Here is a 16,676-nt window from a genome sequence, read left to right on the forward strand (position 1 = left end):
GTCGGTACAGGGTCTAACATGCATGTTGTAGATTTAGATGATTTAACAAGTTTAGTAAATTCTTCCTCTCCTATAGCAACGAATGAATCAAATTTTTCCTCAGAGAGACTAAAATGCACTGCCTGATGCAATACTGTAGTAGACGGTTGCATAGTTATAATTTTCTCCCTGATATTATCAATCTTATAAGTGAAGAAGTTCATAAAGTCATTACTGCTGTGTTGCTTGGAAATTTCTGGGCTTGAAGCTTTCTTTTTCGTTAGTTTAGCCACCGTTTCAAATAAATACCTAGGGTTATGTTTATTTTCTTCTAATAGGGTTGAAAAATAAGCAGATCTAGCAGCTTTTAAAGCCTCTCTATATGCAATCGAGCTCTCTTTCCATGAAATCCGAAATACCTCTAGTTTTGTTTTCTTCCAGTTGCGCTCCATCTCTCTGGCTGCTCTCTTAAGGGCCCGAGTGTGCTCGCTGTACCACGGCGTTGGACTATTTTCTTTAATCTTCTTTAAGCGCAACGGAGCAACTGTGTCCAAAGTGCTGGAAAAGAGAGAGTTAAAAGTTTCTGTTGCAATATCGAGTTCTTCTAAGCTATCTGGGATGCTGAGATGATGAAACTGATTAGGAAGATTATTGATAAAGCAATCTTTAGTGGCAGAAGTGATAGGTCTAACATATTTGAAACACGGAGACGGCTTTGCAGCCTTGGCTAAATGAAGTTTACACGAGACTAGATAATGATCCGAGATGTCATCGCTCTGCTGCAGAATTTCAACGGCATCCACATCTATTCCATGTGATAATATTAGATCTAGAGTATGATTACGACAATGAGTAGGTCCTGACACGTGTTGTCTAACTCAATAGAGTTTACAATGTCTTTAAATGCCAATCCCAATGCATCTTTTTCATTATCGATGTGTATATTAAAATCACCAACAATTAGTACTTTATCTGCAGTCAATATTAATTCTGATAGAAAGTCCGCAAATTATTTGATAAAATCTTTATGGTGCCCTGGTGGCCTGTATACAGTAGCCAGCACAAATCTCAAACGTGATTTATCGTTTATACTATATATTTTTAAATTAAGCACCAAAACTTCAAAAGAATTATATTTAAAATGTATTTCTTAGTGGTTTTGAAAATATCTATCTATATATAGATTAGGTCAGCCGGAACCGGGAACACTTCCCATAAATCCTGATGTACCTGTTACATCATAAGAAGAATGGCATCTACGCTAATATTAGTCTCTCTGTTTATACAGAGGTTTACCGCAGTCCGCCGGATCCAGGCCGTATCCAGATCATCTGACGAAGGACCAGCTCCTGGATGTGACAACGCAGTCCTGAAGTGTCAACCAATCTCCCCGTTTACTGAAGTGAGGTGGACTCCGGCCGTATCCAGATCAGATGGTGGATCTACACCTGGACCACGTCACCAAGGTCAGATAAATCCCATCACATAGAGCCTCTTTCACCTAGATATCATCATATAGAGACTGTGTCAGAATTCAGGCTCTGTTCTGTCGCGACCCCAAAGCAACACAGAGAGCGACAGTATAAAAAAGGTGTGTACATGGTGTCAATGGAAGAGTTTTAAAGTTGTTGTTTCTGCACTAGGATGAGGCCTTCATCTTCATCTCGGAAGATCTTGAAGAATTGTGTTGATTGTTTTTTTTTTCATTGTCAATAGAAATACTTAAGCATCCATTATTTGCAATTTTTTTCTTGTGTATAGCATAGCATGGTGCTAGCATAAATGTATGCTAAATTTAAATTTAAATTTAAATTTAGGAATATGAGAAGACACTAACGAGGGTGCAGGCCAACTTTGATGCCATAAAAGAGTCCACAGTCAAACTCCAGGAGGACTTTGCTGCCTTGAGAACATACAAGATCAGACTCTGTTCTCTGGAGAGATCCAGAGCTAGTCAAACACGCACAACTGGTAATGTTGAAACTAGTTTTCTTTCAGTACAGCTTTAGGTTCTATATCGTCTTGATCTGGTTGAATTGTCTTGGTATCTCATGTAACAGGTGGCCCTCATATGGTCCATCCTAAAGAAGAGCCCATCACTGCACCTGTGGCCACACAAGAACAGGTATATATATATTCTAAATGTACAGGACTAAATATTGTGTTTTGAAATAGTACATGTATAGGATCTATGATCTACAGTTTAAAAAAAAAAGCATATAAAAAGCTTATTGCCTTAACTTCTAGATTGTATTTCTAGTTTTGCTATTGAGAAAAAACTTAAGAACCAATCTCAAATGTCCAACCATATGTTTATGTAATGAACAGGCAAAGTTTGAGATGGAGAGACATGATGATCTGGCCACCATCCAGCGTCTAGAGCACTTGATGCCCCTGGTGCGAAGGGACTCTAACTACAGCAACCTGGACTAGCTGCGTTACGTGGGAGCTGTATGGAGCTGAAGAGTCTCAAAGATAAATGCACACACTCATTCACATATGCACGCCTAGGATACAAAATGCATACAAAATTCAGAAATGCACACAAAATTCATCCCTTACTTCAAAAGCACTCATTAGCCGCGTTTCCACTGTCGGGCCAGGGCCGGGCCAGGGCTTTAAACGGGCCGTGCCGGGCTAATAGCCTCGGGCCAATAGCACCGGGCCTGCGTTTCCACTGTCGGGCCAGAAGCTCCACAGCGCTTCACTAAAACACGCCCGTAACACGCCTCTCTGGAACAACGTCACACTAACCTATCCTTTCACCAACAAATGGAAGTTTTATCAGAAAACTAATCAGAAATCACTGGAAACAGCGTTGAAAACAAACACGATAAAAGCGGCCGTTTGCTAGCATTTTTTTTGTTTGTTTACTTGAATATTAAAAACCCATGCATCGATGTTTTACCACAGATTTACAATAAAAAGTGATACATTGATAATAATGAATTAATTTATGTCAAAATTGCACATTAGTCACTCAGAAATAAATTACCATTAGGTCTATTTCACAAAAGAAAGAGGACACACTTACTTTTTCAGTCGCGTCTGTTTCTTTATCATATTTACATCACATTTAGAAAAAAATGATAATTTCTACAACTTTATGCCACGACCTGAGGAGCTTTAGCAATCTCTCGACTCCCATACAGATATTTCAGTCAGAGAAACAGAGGAAGCTCCCGAAAAAAAAGTTACTTTATTTTATGATAGTCCGGTTTAAAGAGACGAGACGTAGGCTATGACAGATAAAATAAAAACATGACTGTCATAGCCTTTAATGTTGGTCTGATTTCTTCAAGCGTTCGCTATGTTTTTTTTTATATGCGTATCTTCAAGCGTTTACTATGTTTACTATGGTAACGGTTAGCGCGCATAGTCTTTTGCATCACAAACAGAAGGCATTCAAACATGAACGTGAGTTAAATTATTTTATTTTTAAGTCTTTAATGCTGACAGAATCATCCGGCGCTGGTAAACTCCTCCTCTGTTGGTAACCACTCCTCTAGCCCGAGCTGGCCCGCTTTGGCCCAAGGTATTCGACGGGCCAGAAATCCTGGCCGTTGGCCTCGAGTAAGCCCCGATCCAGCCCCGGAAGTGACAGTGGAAACGCGACTGGCCCTGGCACGCACTAGCACGGCCCGGCCCTGGCCCGACAGTGGAAACGCGGCTATTGTTAATGATATGATTACAGACTATAATCTAGATGTGCTGTGTTTGACAGAAACCTGGCTAAAACCAAACGATTACATTACTTTAAATGAGTCCACCCCGCAAGATTAGTGTTATAAACATGAACCTCGTCTGAAAGGCAAAGGGGGAGGAGTTGCTGTAAGTTATTAGCCTGGGTGCCAGCCGAACCCCGCCCACAACATTTTTTGGTCAGGAAGTTCGGTCTGGACTCGATCCGTTGAGGAGTAATTATGCTCGGCTGCCAGAAGGCCGAGCCAATCAAATTGCCAGGGCGGGCTTTAATCGATGATGGACAGATGATCTGCGGTTACGTAATCACCCACGTCATCAAAGAGCGCTTGATTTGAATTAGTTTACAACAAAGATGACTGCCGCTGGAGAATTGAGATTTCACGAGTTCACACTTACAAATAAGTCAGATAGAATAAATGCGTATATGACGTGCTGTCCGAGGAGAGGGCTGTGGGCTCGGTAGCCGGATTTAGACCGTACCATAGTACTGAGACAGCTCTCATTAGTTACAAATGATTTGCTCCTATCATCCGATCGTGGTTGTATCTCGCTATTAGTGTTACTCGATCTTAATGCTGCATTTGATACTATTGACCACAACATTCTTTTAAATAGACTCGAAAATTATGTTGGCATTAGTGGAATTGCATTAGCATGGTTTAAATCATACTTAACTTATCTGACCGTTATCAGTTTGTAGCAGTAAATGAAGAGATGTCTTATCATTCACAAGTTCAGTATGGCGTATTCACGCCCAGACGAAACTTACCAATTATTACATCCGCTAGGGGTGAGACGCAATAAACAAATACGACCAGCTTCCCACAGGCCGTCAGATCAAAAAAAATAAAAGTAAACAAAGTATAAACAAAGTATAATTCGTTAACAACAAAAATGAATCAACAGAAATAAATGAATAAAGTGGTATTTTCGTCAGAGAGACCCAAGGCCCAAAATAACAAACAAAACCCAACCTAACGAAATTAAACAGCAACATAATTAACCTACCACAAATAAAATAAAATAAACTACAATAAGCTTACCTAACTGCGCTCATCAAAAACATTGGATTAATAGGTTCCAAAACAAAAGAGCAGGTCTCTACTACATCACCACATTCTAAATAGAACACATAACCAAAGGACACCGCTGGCAGGTTGTTATCAAATCAGCGATAATCTGAAACTCAAAGAAAAACATATAAAGACACAAAGACAAATACACATAACGTAACACCAATTCACAAAGTTAACGGAATGCATAGCTGATATAAAAATTTGGATGACTAGTAATTTCCTACTACTAAATTCTGAAAAAACAGAAATTCTAATTATTGGACAAAAAACTTCCTCACGTAATAACCTAGAATACTGTCTAACACTTGATGGCTGCTCTGTTAAGTCTTCGTCATTGGATAGGAACCTGGGTGTGCTCTTTGATACCAATCTTTCATTTGAAAGTCACGTGTCTAGTATCTGTAAAACCGCATTTTTCCATCTTAAAAATATATCTAAATTACGCCATATGCTCTTAATGAAAAATGCGGAACAGTTAGTTCATGCGTTCATGACCTCAAGGCTAGATTACTGTAATGCTCTACTGGGTGGTTGCCCTGCACGCTTAATAAACAAACTACAGCTGGTTCAAAATCGACTGCTGGCGGTAGATCCTTTTCCTATTTAGCACCAAAACTTTGGAACAGTCTTCCTAACATAGTCCGGGAAGCAGACACACTCTGTCAGTTCAAAGCTAGATTAAAGACACATCTCTTTGACCTAGCATACACATAATACATTATAGCCTTCTATAATTCAATGTTAGGCTGCATAGATTAGGTCAGCCAGAACCGGGAACATTTGTACTCGTTACATCATTAGAAGAATGGCGTCTACGCTACGGTAATATTAGTCTCTCTGTTTATACCCGAGGTTTACCGCAGTCCACCGGATCCAGGCCGTATCCAGACCCGATGAAGGACCAGCGCCTGGACGCGACGACAACGCAGTGCTGAAGTGTCAACCAGTCTCTCCGTTTCCTGAAGTGAGGTGGAGCCCGGCCGTATCCAGATCAGATGGTGGATCTACACCTGGACCTAACCATGACACATCCTGAAGTGCCAGCCTCATCCGCCCTGTGAAGGCCTCATTGTATTTGAATAAATTAATTTATCTTTAAAATGTGTAAAATTTTCTTCCGGGGGGGGGGGGGGGATGGGATCTACCACTTCTTTGTTACTGCAGGACTTGTGGAGAGATCTTCGCAGTCCATTTCATTACCTTTTTATATTAAAGGGTTGTTGTTGATAATTTAGTAGTAAAAGCTGTAACAGGTTTTAAGATTGTTATGACAGCATTTAACATTTAATGAGCTCATTAGTTTAATTTACTATTAATATAAAGATATAATACCTTTTTTAATGTCTGCCACCTGGAGGCAAAAAAATTGTTTGGTAATAAAAGTAACAAGTAGCAAAGGTTATGACAAAATACAAATTTCTTTAACTGAATTGTTACGATGGCATTTATGAAATAAACTATTTGCAAGTACAATTTTGAAAGTTTTTATTGATAGACATTTCATTTTGTGTCATTTAAAGTACAAGACAAGATTAGCACCAGTTCAGCATATTATGTTGAAATACTGCTCTATCAAACTTAGTCAAATCAGTGTTATAGAAGAATTGTCATCACTGTTCAGAAGTGTAATAGTAATACTCTTAACAGACTTGTGAAAAAATATGCGAGTCCAAACTGAAATGAAAGCTTACATTAAAGCCAAGGATTCCACTAAAATTACTAGTGGTTGCATCTGCCAGTCACATACTCACGGCAGATTACATAAAGGTCTGTAATGTATGGACTTATCTAACTCTGGGGGATACGGTGAATAAGCTAAAGTCCCAAAAAGTCGGCGTGTTCCTTTAAACGTCGCCATCTAGTGTTCAGACGCATGATGGAATTATTACTCCCTCACAAGAGTCCACAATAGGCATAAAGCAGCAATAATTATGTTATGTCAGAAAACAATGGTACCAATTGGTACATTTTATGTTGCAGAATGACCGGCTGGAAGTGTGTGTGTGTGTGTGTGTGCGGACCATCCACCAAAGCAGGGGTTTTCAAACTGGATTATTAAAATTATTATTCATTATTAAAAATAAATAAAAGCAAGATTAAAATAACTAACTGAATAAAAATAATTAAAATAAATGTGATTTAAATTAAAACATTTGATTAAAAAAAACTACATAAAACATTAAAATAAATAAAATAAGATTAAACTAACTAAATTATTTAGATTAAAATATTTTTTTATTAAAATAAAAATTGATTTAAATTAATACATTTGAATAATTAAATAATTAAAACATATTTTAATTAAACGTTTCAAATAAAATAAAATTTTATTTAAATAAAATAAATTTGATAAAACTAAATAAATAAATAAAAACTTAATTTAAATAAGCAGTGTAAAATTAAGATTAAACTAAGTAAATAAATTGATTAAAATAAAAAAATATTAACATAAATGCAATTTGATTTAAATAATAAATTAATACATTTGATTCAAATAAATGATAAAAAAAAAGACATACAGTACAGTACTACAGTGAGTATAAATGCAATGATGTAAAATAATAGAAATAAATATTTTACACATTAATAATATTAATTTTTCACAGTATTAATCGGGTCTTTATACAAGAAAACATATCTCCGCCTTTTAAATTTGAGGATTGGGATCCCTCGCATGAGGATGATCATATTTGGGGGATTGGAAATATTGAAAGCCCGGCACTAAAGTGTCCTTCTGTGTCGCATGATCCGGTATTTATAGAAGAACTCTGACCTAAATAACCTAGTATGCAGTCAATGCGACCCCCCAAACCACAGACGACACACAACAACTCTAGCGGTCAGAAAAAGGTAACATAAAAATGACATTTGAAGCTGTCTGAATGTGTTAACTTTTGAAGCTACACACACTGCTTATGATTATTGTGATAGGCCTGTATGTCATGATATTGACAGACTTTGACATGCATTAAAGCATTTAAACATCACATTGATTTGCTCATGTTCAGTTTTAGACTTGCACGTGGTGTAATTCACAGTTTTCAGTGTGTGTGTTGCAGATCGCAGGTCTTTTCTGGACCGGATTCACAGGAGATCTGCCTCATCAACATCCACACACACAGTGTCATGGATCTGGAAACATCCGGAGGGATTTCTGACGATGATTCTGCGACTCAGCTCATGATCGAACAGAGTCTCCGGCAGCGACACAAGCGAACCGAGCTGAAGAAGTCTGTGTCTGCTGACGTCTGCAGGTCACACACATGGTCACACACACTCTGCTGTCCGTCACTTCAGAGTCACTGATGTTGCTGATACTGGAATGAGATGTGCTGTATTTGTGTCTGCAGGATTATTCAGATCAGCCCTGAGAGAGAGAAGATATTCAGTGCAATAAAGCATGGTATGAATGGGTGAATCACACAAAAACATATCCTGGTAATTTTTACATCAGAATCTAAATTAAAAAAAAATTGTAACAATGTTTTCATGCCAAATACCATTTAATTTATTTTATTTTAGTTAATAAAAAAAAAAATATATATTTTATACTTACTGTACATTGTTATTATTATTGCTATTGTTGTTGTTGTTGTTGTATTTTTATATAATGCAGAACAAATTAGACAAATTAGACATTTGTTCTGCATTATATAAAAATACTGGAATACTTCTTTAATTTAAATAAGATGAAATCAACTCAGTTCAACAAATATGATCATTACCGTTTTTTGTTTTTTTTTGGGAGAGATGTACTTAAAGGGATAGTTCAGGATTTTAGACATGAATCTCTATAGCTTCCCCATAAGCAGTGTGGTGCATTGACCATGGCTTACCCCCGACAGCGTCCTGTGAGCCGAGCTCCGGTCCAGTTTTGGTCAAGATGAAATTAGTCCGGCAAGTTTGCTGGGGTCACGGCAATAAAGCTTTTTTCTTCTCAAATCAATATGTGTTCAAAAGAGTGATATATTTGCGTCACTAAAACGTTGTCTATGGAGAGGTCAGACCTCGTAATGGCTTGGCACTATTTTCTCCCCTGTCATATCACTGCGCGCTGCCGCTACCTACAGCCAGCTGGGAGCCGCGCAGGCGCACACCACTTCTTCAGTTGTTCGGCAGTGTTTACAGCAGTGTTTACGTGCTCAGAACAGCTACACGAACGAGCTAACATAGCTACTCACCAAGAGCGATCAGTTTGTACAAGCTCCAGCTTCAACTTGTTCAACTTCTCTGTCCATCCTCTCTCTTTCTGTCCTTTCTAACTCCATCTGGCGTAACTCGTCATCTGTGTATTCAGGTTCGTAAAGATATCCTTTTGGCTGTGTGTCGAAGTCAATGTTGTCATCGTCGCTGCTGTAGTCAGACATGTTATCGTTCTCTTTACGAGCTGTAAACAAAGTGACACGTGCGCGGCTCCCAGCTGGCTGTAGGTAGCGGCAGCGCGCAGTGATATGACGGGGAAGAAAATAGTGCCAAGCCATTACGAGGTCTGACCTCTCCATAGACAACGGTTTTGGGCTGCAAATATATCACTCTTTTGAACACATATTGATTTGAGAAGAAAAAAGCTTTATTGCCGTGACCCCAGCAAACTTGCCGGACTAATTTCATCTTGACCAAAACTGGACCGGAGCTCGGCTCACAGGACGCTGTCGGGGGTAAGTCATGGTCAATGCACCACACTGCTTATGGGGAAGCTATAGAGATTCATGTCTAAAATCCTGAACTATCCCTTTAATTGTCAATCATAATATCAATTAAGCAAAATATATTTACCTTAATATTCCAAAATGGTCCCAGGCTTTATAAATAATATTTTCATAAATAATAATTTTTAGTCTATTTATGAGTGATATATGACATCTTCATTTCCCCTGAATATTACCATTATTATCATCTCATTTAAGCAGTAAGTGTAATGTGTGTGGTGTGGTGCTAGTCTAGCAGTAGCCATGATGTTAACAATAACATATCCAGGTTATATTCACACTAAAATAAAAATAAAAAAGAAGAAAATAAAATAAATTGTATGGTACTGTATATAACTAAGGACAATTGCATTTTTTGGAGATTATTAATGTTTTCATGACAAAAACAATTTAATTTATTTTATTTTAGTTAAAAATAAATAAATAAATAGATTCACATAACATTTTATTTAAATAATAAGTAAACATTTAATTAAAATAAATAAGTACAATTATTTAAATAACTAATAAATGAATATATTTGACTAAAATGAATAAATAAAAATAATAATTTTAAATAAATTATCATTGCTATTGTTTTTGTTGGTGCAGTTTTTGGTTTTTAAATTCTTATATACTCAATGGAGATTATAATTAGACATTTATTCATGCATTATATAAAAGTACTGGAATTCTTCTTTAATTTAAATCAATGAAATCAAAGCAGTTCAACAAATACTATCATTACATTAATGAGTTGTTGTTGTTGTTTTTGGAGAGATGTACTTCATTGTCAATCATAATAACCTTAATATTCCAAAATGGTCCCAGGCTTTATAAATAATATTTTCATAAATAATAATTTTTAGTCTATTTATGAGTGATATATGACCTTGACATCTTCATCTTCATTTCCCCTGAATATTACCATTATTATCATCACATTTAAACAGTAAGTGTAATGTGTGCAGGTTTATGGTAGTTTGTGTTGGTTTGCATTAGCCATGATGTTCACTAATAAACCTGATCTGCTTCTGTTTGCTAATGTCTTTCTCAGGAGATGAAAACACTCTCCGTAAGCTGTGTGTCCATCAGCAGGCGTTCTCTGAAGAGGACGACACAGGCTTCGTGCCTTTACACGAGGCCGCCGTACAGAACAACCAGAGCATCCTTCAGATCACGTTTACGGGTTTGTCGTGAGGAGGAACATTGTTTCGAATCAGTGTTGTGTTTTACTCCTCATCTCAGGACAGGAGTGACTGTGATTTCAACTCTTCCTCAGCCTCTCCTGAGGATGCGAAGCACAGGAAGACTCGGCGGGGAAAGACTGCTCTCTTCTTGTCTGTGGAAAAGGGTCTTTTGGACAACGCTTGTTTCTTGCTGGAGAACGGCAGCAGTGCAGACAGCCTGGACCAGGAGGAGGACTCTCCGCTCGTCGTAGGTCAGAGAACAGCACTCTTCAACTGGAGTTACAAATGAGAGGCGGAGTTTGGGATATATATGTGACCCTGGACCACAAAACATGGGTCAATTTTTCTAAATTGAGATTTATACATCATATAAAAGCTGAATAAATAAGCTTTCCATTGATGTGTGGTTTGTTAGGATAGGACAATATTTGGCTGAGATACAACTATTGAAAATCTGGAATCTGAGGATGCAAAAAATCAAAACATTGAGAAAATCTCCTTTAAAGTTGTTCATTTATGTTCACGATTGTGCTGCATTCACTCACAGAAATACATGTTTTATATATTTACTGTAGGAAATGTACTAAATATCTTCATGGAACATGATCTTTACTTAATATCCTCATGATTTTTGGCATAAAAGAAAAATGGATAATTTTGACCCATACAATGTATTGTTTATTGCCACAAATATACCCGTGCGACTCGAGACTGGTGACGTGATCCAGGGTCACATATATATATATATATGTATGTCGTGTGGACTCTAATAAAGTTAACTATTATTTTAACTTTTGGCCCTCTAGTATGGGATCAAAGAAACAAAACTGCATGCCTTTTTCGGAAGAACGTTATTTTGGTAAATGTGTATGATTCTTTCTCATAACTAAAAAAGATATATAGATTATCACACTGCTCATAAAACATTCACTGCTAGGCTTCAGAGATATAACCAGTTTAGATGAAAGGATGTCAAGTTGTCTAACTGAAGATGTTACTGTAGATTTACTCATTAACACACAGCAGACACACAGCAAAGCAGCCGAGCAACTTTACTCTATTTACAGAAATGTAAATAGAGTAAAGAAATTGTTATTTATTTACAGAAATAGATATGTACAGAAATTATTTACAGTAATTATTTCTGTAACTATTTACAGAAATTTACAGAAAAATAAAAGTAATGCAGAATGTTAATAAAAACTATAATAGTGTCTTAATCATACTAAAATAACTAGCACTCTTTATCTGCGGTTTGAAAAGCAATGTGTGGCATTTACTTGGAATAAAATAAACGTTAACTGACAAAATATAAAAAACAAACTTTTTTTTAACATTCCTCGTTTTTATTGTTTAACTTGATGATTTTTTTTTTTTTCACATTTAGAAAATACATGTATTTTATTTCACACATGATGTGAATGTATTTTGCAATTGGGTCTTTAAATTTAGTTATGTTCCGTTTTTAATCTTCCTGACCAAGTCTTTTTATTCCCGCAGCTATCAGAAATAAGCACTACGACATGACAAAGCTTCTGCTCAGCTTCAGTGCGAGAGTTGACCAGGAGGGGGCGCACCGCAGGACTGCCCTGCACGAAGCTGCTCGCCTGGGCCTGGACGAGTTCGTGGATCTGCTGTTGGAGAGCGGAGCTCATCCTGACCCCAGAAGCTCCTACGGCCTGACCCCGTTAGCATTAGCTGCGCAGGCGGGACACCTGGAGATCACGCGCACGCTTCTCCGGAGAGGTCAGGGGTTATTAGAGGTCAGAGGTCGGGGGGAGCTGGGATGCAGCCCAGGGTTATTAGAGTTCACAAAAAAAAAGTTAACTAAAATAATTAACACTGAAAGTAATAAAAACTGTATAGACATAGACATAAAAAATTATGACAAAAACACGACAGCATTACTAAAACTTTAACTACAATTAAAATGAAGCTGGAAAATCTAAAAATAAAAGTAATTCAGAATATTAATAAAAACTATAATAGTGTCTTAATCATACTAAAATAACTAGCTCTCTTTATCTGCGATGTGTGGCATTTACTTTATATTTACTTTATCAAGCATATTGTGGCATAATGCGAAAATAAAATAAACGTTAACTGACTAAATATACAAACGTAAACTTTTTTTATTTCACCTAGTTGCAACATTCCTCATTTTTATTTAGTTTAACTTGATGAATTTTTTTATTTTTTTCACATTTAGAAAATACATGTATTTTATTTCACACATGATGTGAATGTGTTTAGTGTATTTTGGATGTTTTCTTTCCACTAGTCTGAAAAAAAAAGACATGTGATGGAAGCAAAATCTCAAAATTGACCAGTGCATGAAAAAACTATGTTTTTTGGTTGTAGTGTCTTTCCTTAAAATATATTAAAATGTGTTTTATTTCCACGATATGCTAAATAAATAAAAATAAAAAATTGTATTTGTGTTAAAATGTTGTATTGTTGCACTTCCAAACTCAATGAAATCGGTATTTTAAAGCAAAAGTGTAACTTTTAACAATGCACAATTTATTTTGACCCGACATAATCTATTTATTCATACATTTAAAATGTTTTTATTTATTTATTGTTTTATGGTTTTATTAAAATACATTTAAAAACACGAATCAAATAAACAACTTTAAAAATGTCTATTAATTTGTCCATTTAAAAGTGATTTATTTGTATACATTTTTATGTTTGAATTATTAAATTGATAAATTGATTCTTCATTTTATTTTTAAATACCAAACATGTGTGTAATAAAAGCTTCTGTTGGTGATCAGGCGCTGACGTCGAGTCTCAGGCTCAGGATAGTGTAACGATCCTGTTTGAGGCGTGTGCTTCCGGAAACCCGGATGTCATATCATTTCTGCTGGAGTACGGGGCTGATGCCAACATCCCCACACACACCGGACACCTTCCCATACACAGAGTGGCCCATCGTGGACATGTGAAGTTAGTGTCAATCATATCACACACATGGTTTCTTCTATGACAGTGATAGTCAAGTGGCAACCATAATTTAAACATTTCTTCTTGTTACTACATTCTCCGCTAAATTTCCCAAATAAAATGTCCTTGTAACTGTTATACTCCTCCAACAAACACATATTCTCCGCTGGGGTAAACTGCACTGAGCGGTTGAATGCGCTTTCTCGATCCGCCATGATTTTTGTTTTGAAAAGTGTCTTATTTTACCCAGAATGCATTGCAGTGTAGTCCCACTTAAGATAGTCAGAGTCTTCAGTGCTTTGTGCAACGGTCTGACTATCTACTATATCTAAACCATAGTCAAAGTCTGTCTTTGTGAAACCGGCCCCTGTGGCGTCCACTGCAGAGGACATAGCATAACGTATGAATAAAATATTATTTTTCAAAAATGTTTTTTTAACCATTTGTTTCTTATGCTCTAAACAATGTGATGACATGAAAAAAAAATAATTCAAAAAACTTTTTTTTGAATTTGAATTGAATACACCATCACTGTAAAGATCTGTCTTGTCTAAAGCGCTGTATAACTGACCGTGACGTGTGCGCAGGGCTCTGGCTCTCCTGATGCCCATCACGACGCTGGATGCGGTATATGACAGTGGGATGAGTCCTCTTCACTCAGCAGCGGCTGGCGGACACACACACTGTCTGGAGATGCTGCTCAGCGCCGGGTACGACCCCAACTTCATGCTTCATCCATGGGTTCGGCATAACTATGATGACAAACGCCAGTCTGCGCTTTACTTCGCCGTGTCCAATGACGACGTCGCATCCGCCAGAGTTTTACTGGAGGCCGGAGCGATGCCCAACCAGGACCCCGTCAAATGCCTCCAGGTGGCGCTGCGCCTGGGCAACTACGAGCTCATCGACACTTTACTTCGACATGGAGCCAATGTGAATTACTTCTGCCGGGTGAACACCACTCACTTCCCCTCGGCCCTACAGTACGCCCTCAGGGACGAGCTGGTGCTGCGGATGCTGTGTAACTATGGTTACGATGTGGAGAGATGCTTCGACTGCTCGTACGGGGAGGGATCTCATGTGCCGAGTGGTTTTGAGGGCTGGAGTGATACTGTCATTAAAGACACCCTGGTGATTGATTCATAGAGTTTGCTGTCTGATTAAATGTGTTGTGTGTGTTTTGAATGCTCTCTTCCTCTCTCTGCAGTTCTGTGAGTTCATGTCGGTCTCGTGGCTGAAGCATCTCACAGGAAACGTGGTCCGCATCATGCTGGATTACGTAGATCATGTGACCATCTGCTCCAAACTGAAGGCTTTGCTCATGGAGCAAAAACAGTGGGCTGAAATATGCAGAATTCAAGGTTTGTACATAATAATAATGTTGATAATAATAATATATTCTCTCTCTCTCTCTCTCTCTCTCTATATATATATATATATATATTATAATATATATATATATATATACATACACACATTTTTTATGTAAATCAGTAGTAAAAACATACAATACAAATTTTCTAATTATATCACACACACACATATATATATTTATTTAATTATTTATATACATATCAAATTTTTATTGTACGTTTTTTACTGCTGATTTATATAAGAAATGTAATGCAGTGAAAAATTGCTTAAATTAAAATTTACAAGGTTTGTACAATAGCAATTTATTTACTACTAATAATAATAGATATTCATTATATTATACCTTGTATAATAATAGTATTATATATTATTGATATTACTATTAATAATAGTAATTACTGTAAATTGTTCACACATTATTATTGTATTTGTATATATATTGTATATGTTTATTGAATGTTTTTTACTGTTTATTTTATATAATATATTTTAAAATGAAAAATTACAGCTAAATTCAAGGTTTGTACTAGATATTCGCTATATTATACTGTATTTAATAATACTACTGTAAATTGTTACAGTGAATACTTGTTTGTATATTGTATATTTTCATTGTTGCATATTTTCATTTCATTTTCATTGCTGATTTAAATGAAATAATACTGTAATAAAGTAAGAAATTACTTTAAAATGAGAATCACAACTGAAAATGACAAAAAACGGCTTAATTGTCATGAAAATGTCTATGCAAAAAACGAATGGGTTTTAAAATAAGCTTCATTTTCCAAATACAAAATATATGAACCCTTTTCTTTTGACTTGTACAGCAGATTTTTCTCTGCTCATGTCATGTTTTGATATCTTCATATGTGAGTGTGTGTGTTGACAGAGAGCGTGCGCAGTCTGCAGCATCTCTCCCGGCTGAAGATCAGAGCGTGTTTGGGTCGACTGCGCTTGAGAGCTCCAGTTTTCATGAGTTTCCTTCCATTGCCAGACCGACTGAAGCGATACGTCCTATACAGAGAATATGATCTCTACACTCAGAAATGCCCAACGCAAAGCAAATGACCCACAACACACACAATCACTGAATTATGAACTATAATGGACACTGTTACAGAATATACATTCTTTAAATACAGTTCTTGGAAAATAAACAAAGTCTTAATGTTAATGAATATGTATAGAACTCAATAAATTGTTTAAATGAATAATAAATAAATAATAGGTTGCATCTTTTATGAAGGAAAGTCTTTAAAAGATAATTTGCTTTTTTTTTAAGCACACCTGTGTAAAATTATTTTTTAATCTAGTGAGATTTTAAATTAATTTAGGTGGCTAAAGTGTGTATGCAAGATATATTTTAAGATATGAAAATAAATTCTCATTAAATTGTTCTTTTTAAATGTATTTATTGAAATTTTTCCCTTTATTGAAATTCAAAATTTGACAAACATCATATATATATATATATATATATATATATATATATATATATATATATATATATAGTATATGTGTATACATGTGTGAGTGTGTGTGTATAAATATAAACATACACAATAAATATTCAGTAAAACGAAAAATAAAAAATAATAATGTTGTAATATCTTGGTAAAGAGGAAAAAACACATTTATGAATGAAATATGTGTCTTATATATTAATATCACTAACCATCAAAGAGTCACGAATGGCTTTTATTTCTTATAAACAA

At 36.1% G+C, this 16,676-nt stretch overlaps 2 protein-coding genes across 4 annotated transcripts; both read left to right on the plus strand.

The window, feature by feature from the left end:
- Window positions 1-997: 997 nt before the first annotated feature.
- LOC307150595 (uncharacterized protein) lies at window positions 998-2,412 on the plus strand (the record flags this gene model as incomplete). Its single annotated transcript, XM_079857943.1, has 4 exons — window positions 998-1,445; window positions 1,797-1,950; window positions 2,040-2,104; window positions 2,308-2,412. The coding sequence occupies exons 1-4, from the start codon at window positions 1,413-1,415 to the stop codon at window positions 2,410-2,412; spliced, it is 357 nt and encodes a 118-aa protein (XP_079714069.1). The 5' UTR covers window positions 998-1,412.
- A 4,976-nt stretch (window positions 2,413-7,388) lies between these two features.
- On the plus strand, window positions 7,389-16,370 carry asb14a (ankyrin repeat and SOCS box containing 14a). 3 transcript variants are annotated; one of them, XM_079856863.1, is made up of 10 exons: window positions 7,389-7,610; window positions 7,806-8,014; window positions 8,111-8,163; window positions 10,506-10,637; window positions 10,731-10,889; window positions 12,139-12,384; window positions 13,419-13,590; window positions 14,175-14,718; window positions 14,795-14,948; window positions 15,851-16,370. In XM_079856863.1, the coding sequence occupies exons 1-10, from the start codon at window positions 7,548-7,550 to the stop codon at window positions 16,027-16,029; spliced, it is 1,911 nt and encodes a 636-aa protein (XP_079712989.1). In that variant the 5' UTR covers window positions 7,389-7,547; the 3' UTR covers window positions 16,030-16,370. The 3 variants fall into 3 exon arrangements, with proteins under 3 accessions (XP_079712989.1, XP_079712990.1, XP_079712991.1); XM_079856864.1 differs by having other exon boundaries at window positions 7,806-7,996; XM_079856865.1 differs by having other exon boundaries at window positions 7,391-7,610; window positions 7,820-8,014.
- The last annotated feature ends 306 nt before the right edge of the window (window positions 16,371-16,676 follow it).

The sequence above is a fragment of the Squalius cephalus genome (genome assembly GCF_949319135.1).
Source record: "Squalius cephalus genome assembly, chromosome: 22".
NCBI lineage: Eukaryota > Metazoa > Chordata > Actinopteri > Cypriniformes > Leuciscidae > Squalius > Squalius cephalus.

Bases quoted from the DNA above. Each gene is read 5' to 3' on its own strand.
- asb14a (XM_079856863.1), top strand. From the start codon at position 7,548: ATGCAGTCAATGCGACCCCCCAAACCACAGACGACACACAACAACTCT. The intron at 8,015-8,110 runs GTCACACACATG...TTGTGTCTGCAG, and splicing joins GTGTCTGCTGACGTCTGCAG to GATTATTCAGATCAGCCCTG. The intron at 14,949-15,850 runs GTTTGTACATAA...GTGTGTTGACAG, and splicing joins TGAAATATGCAGAATTCAAG to AGAGCGTGCGCAGTCTGCAG.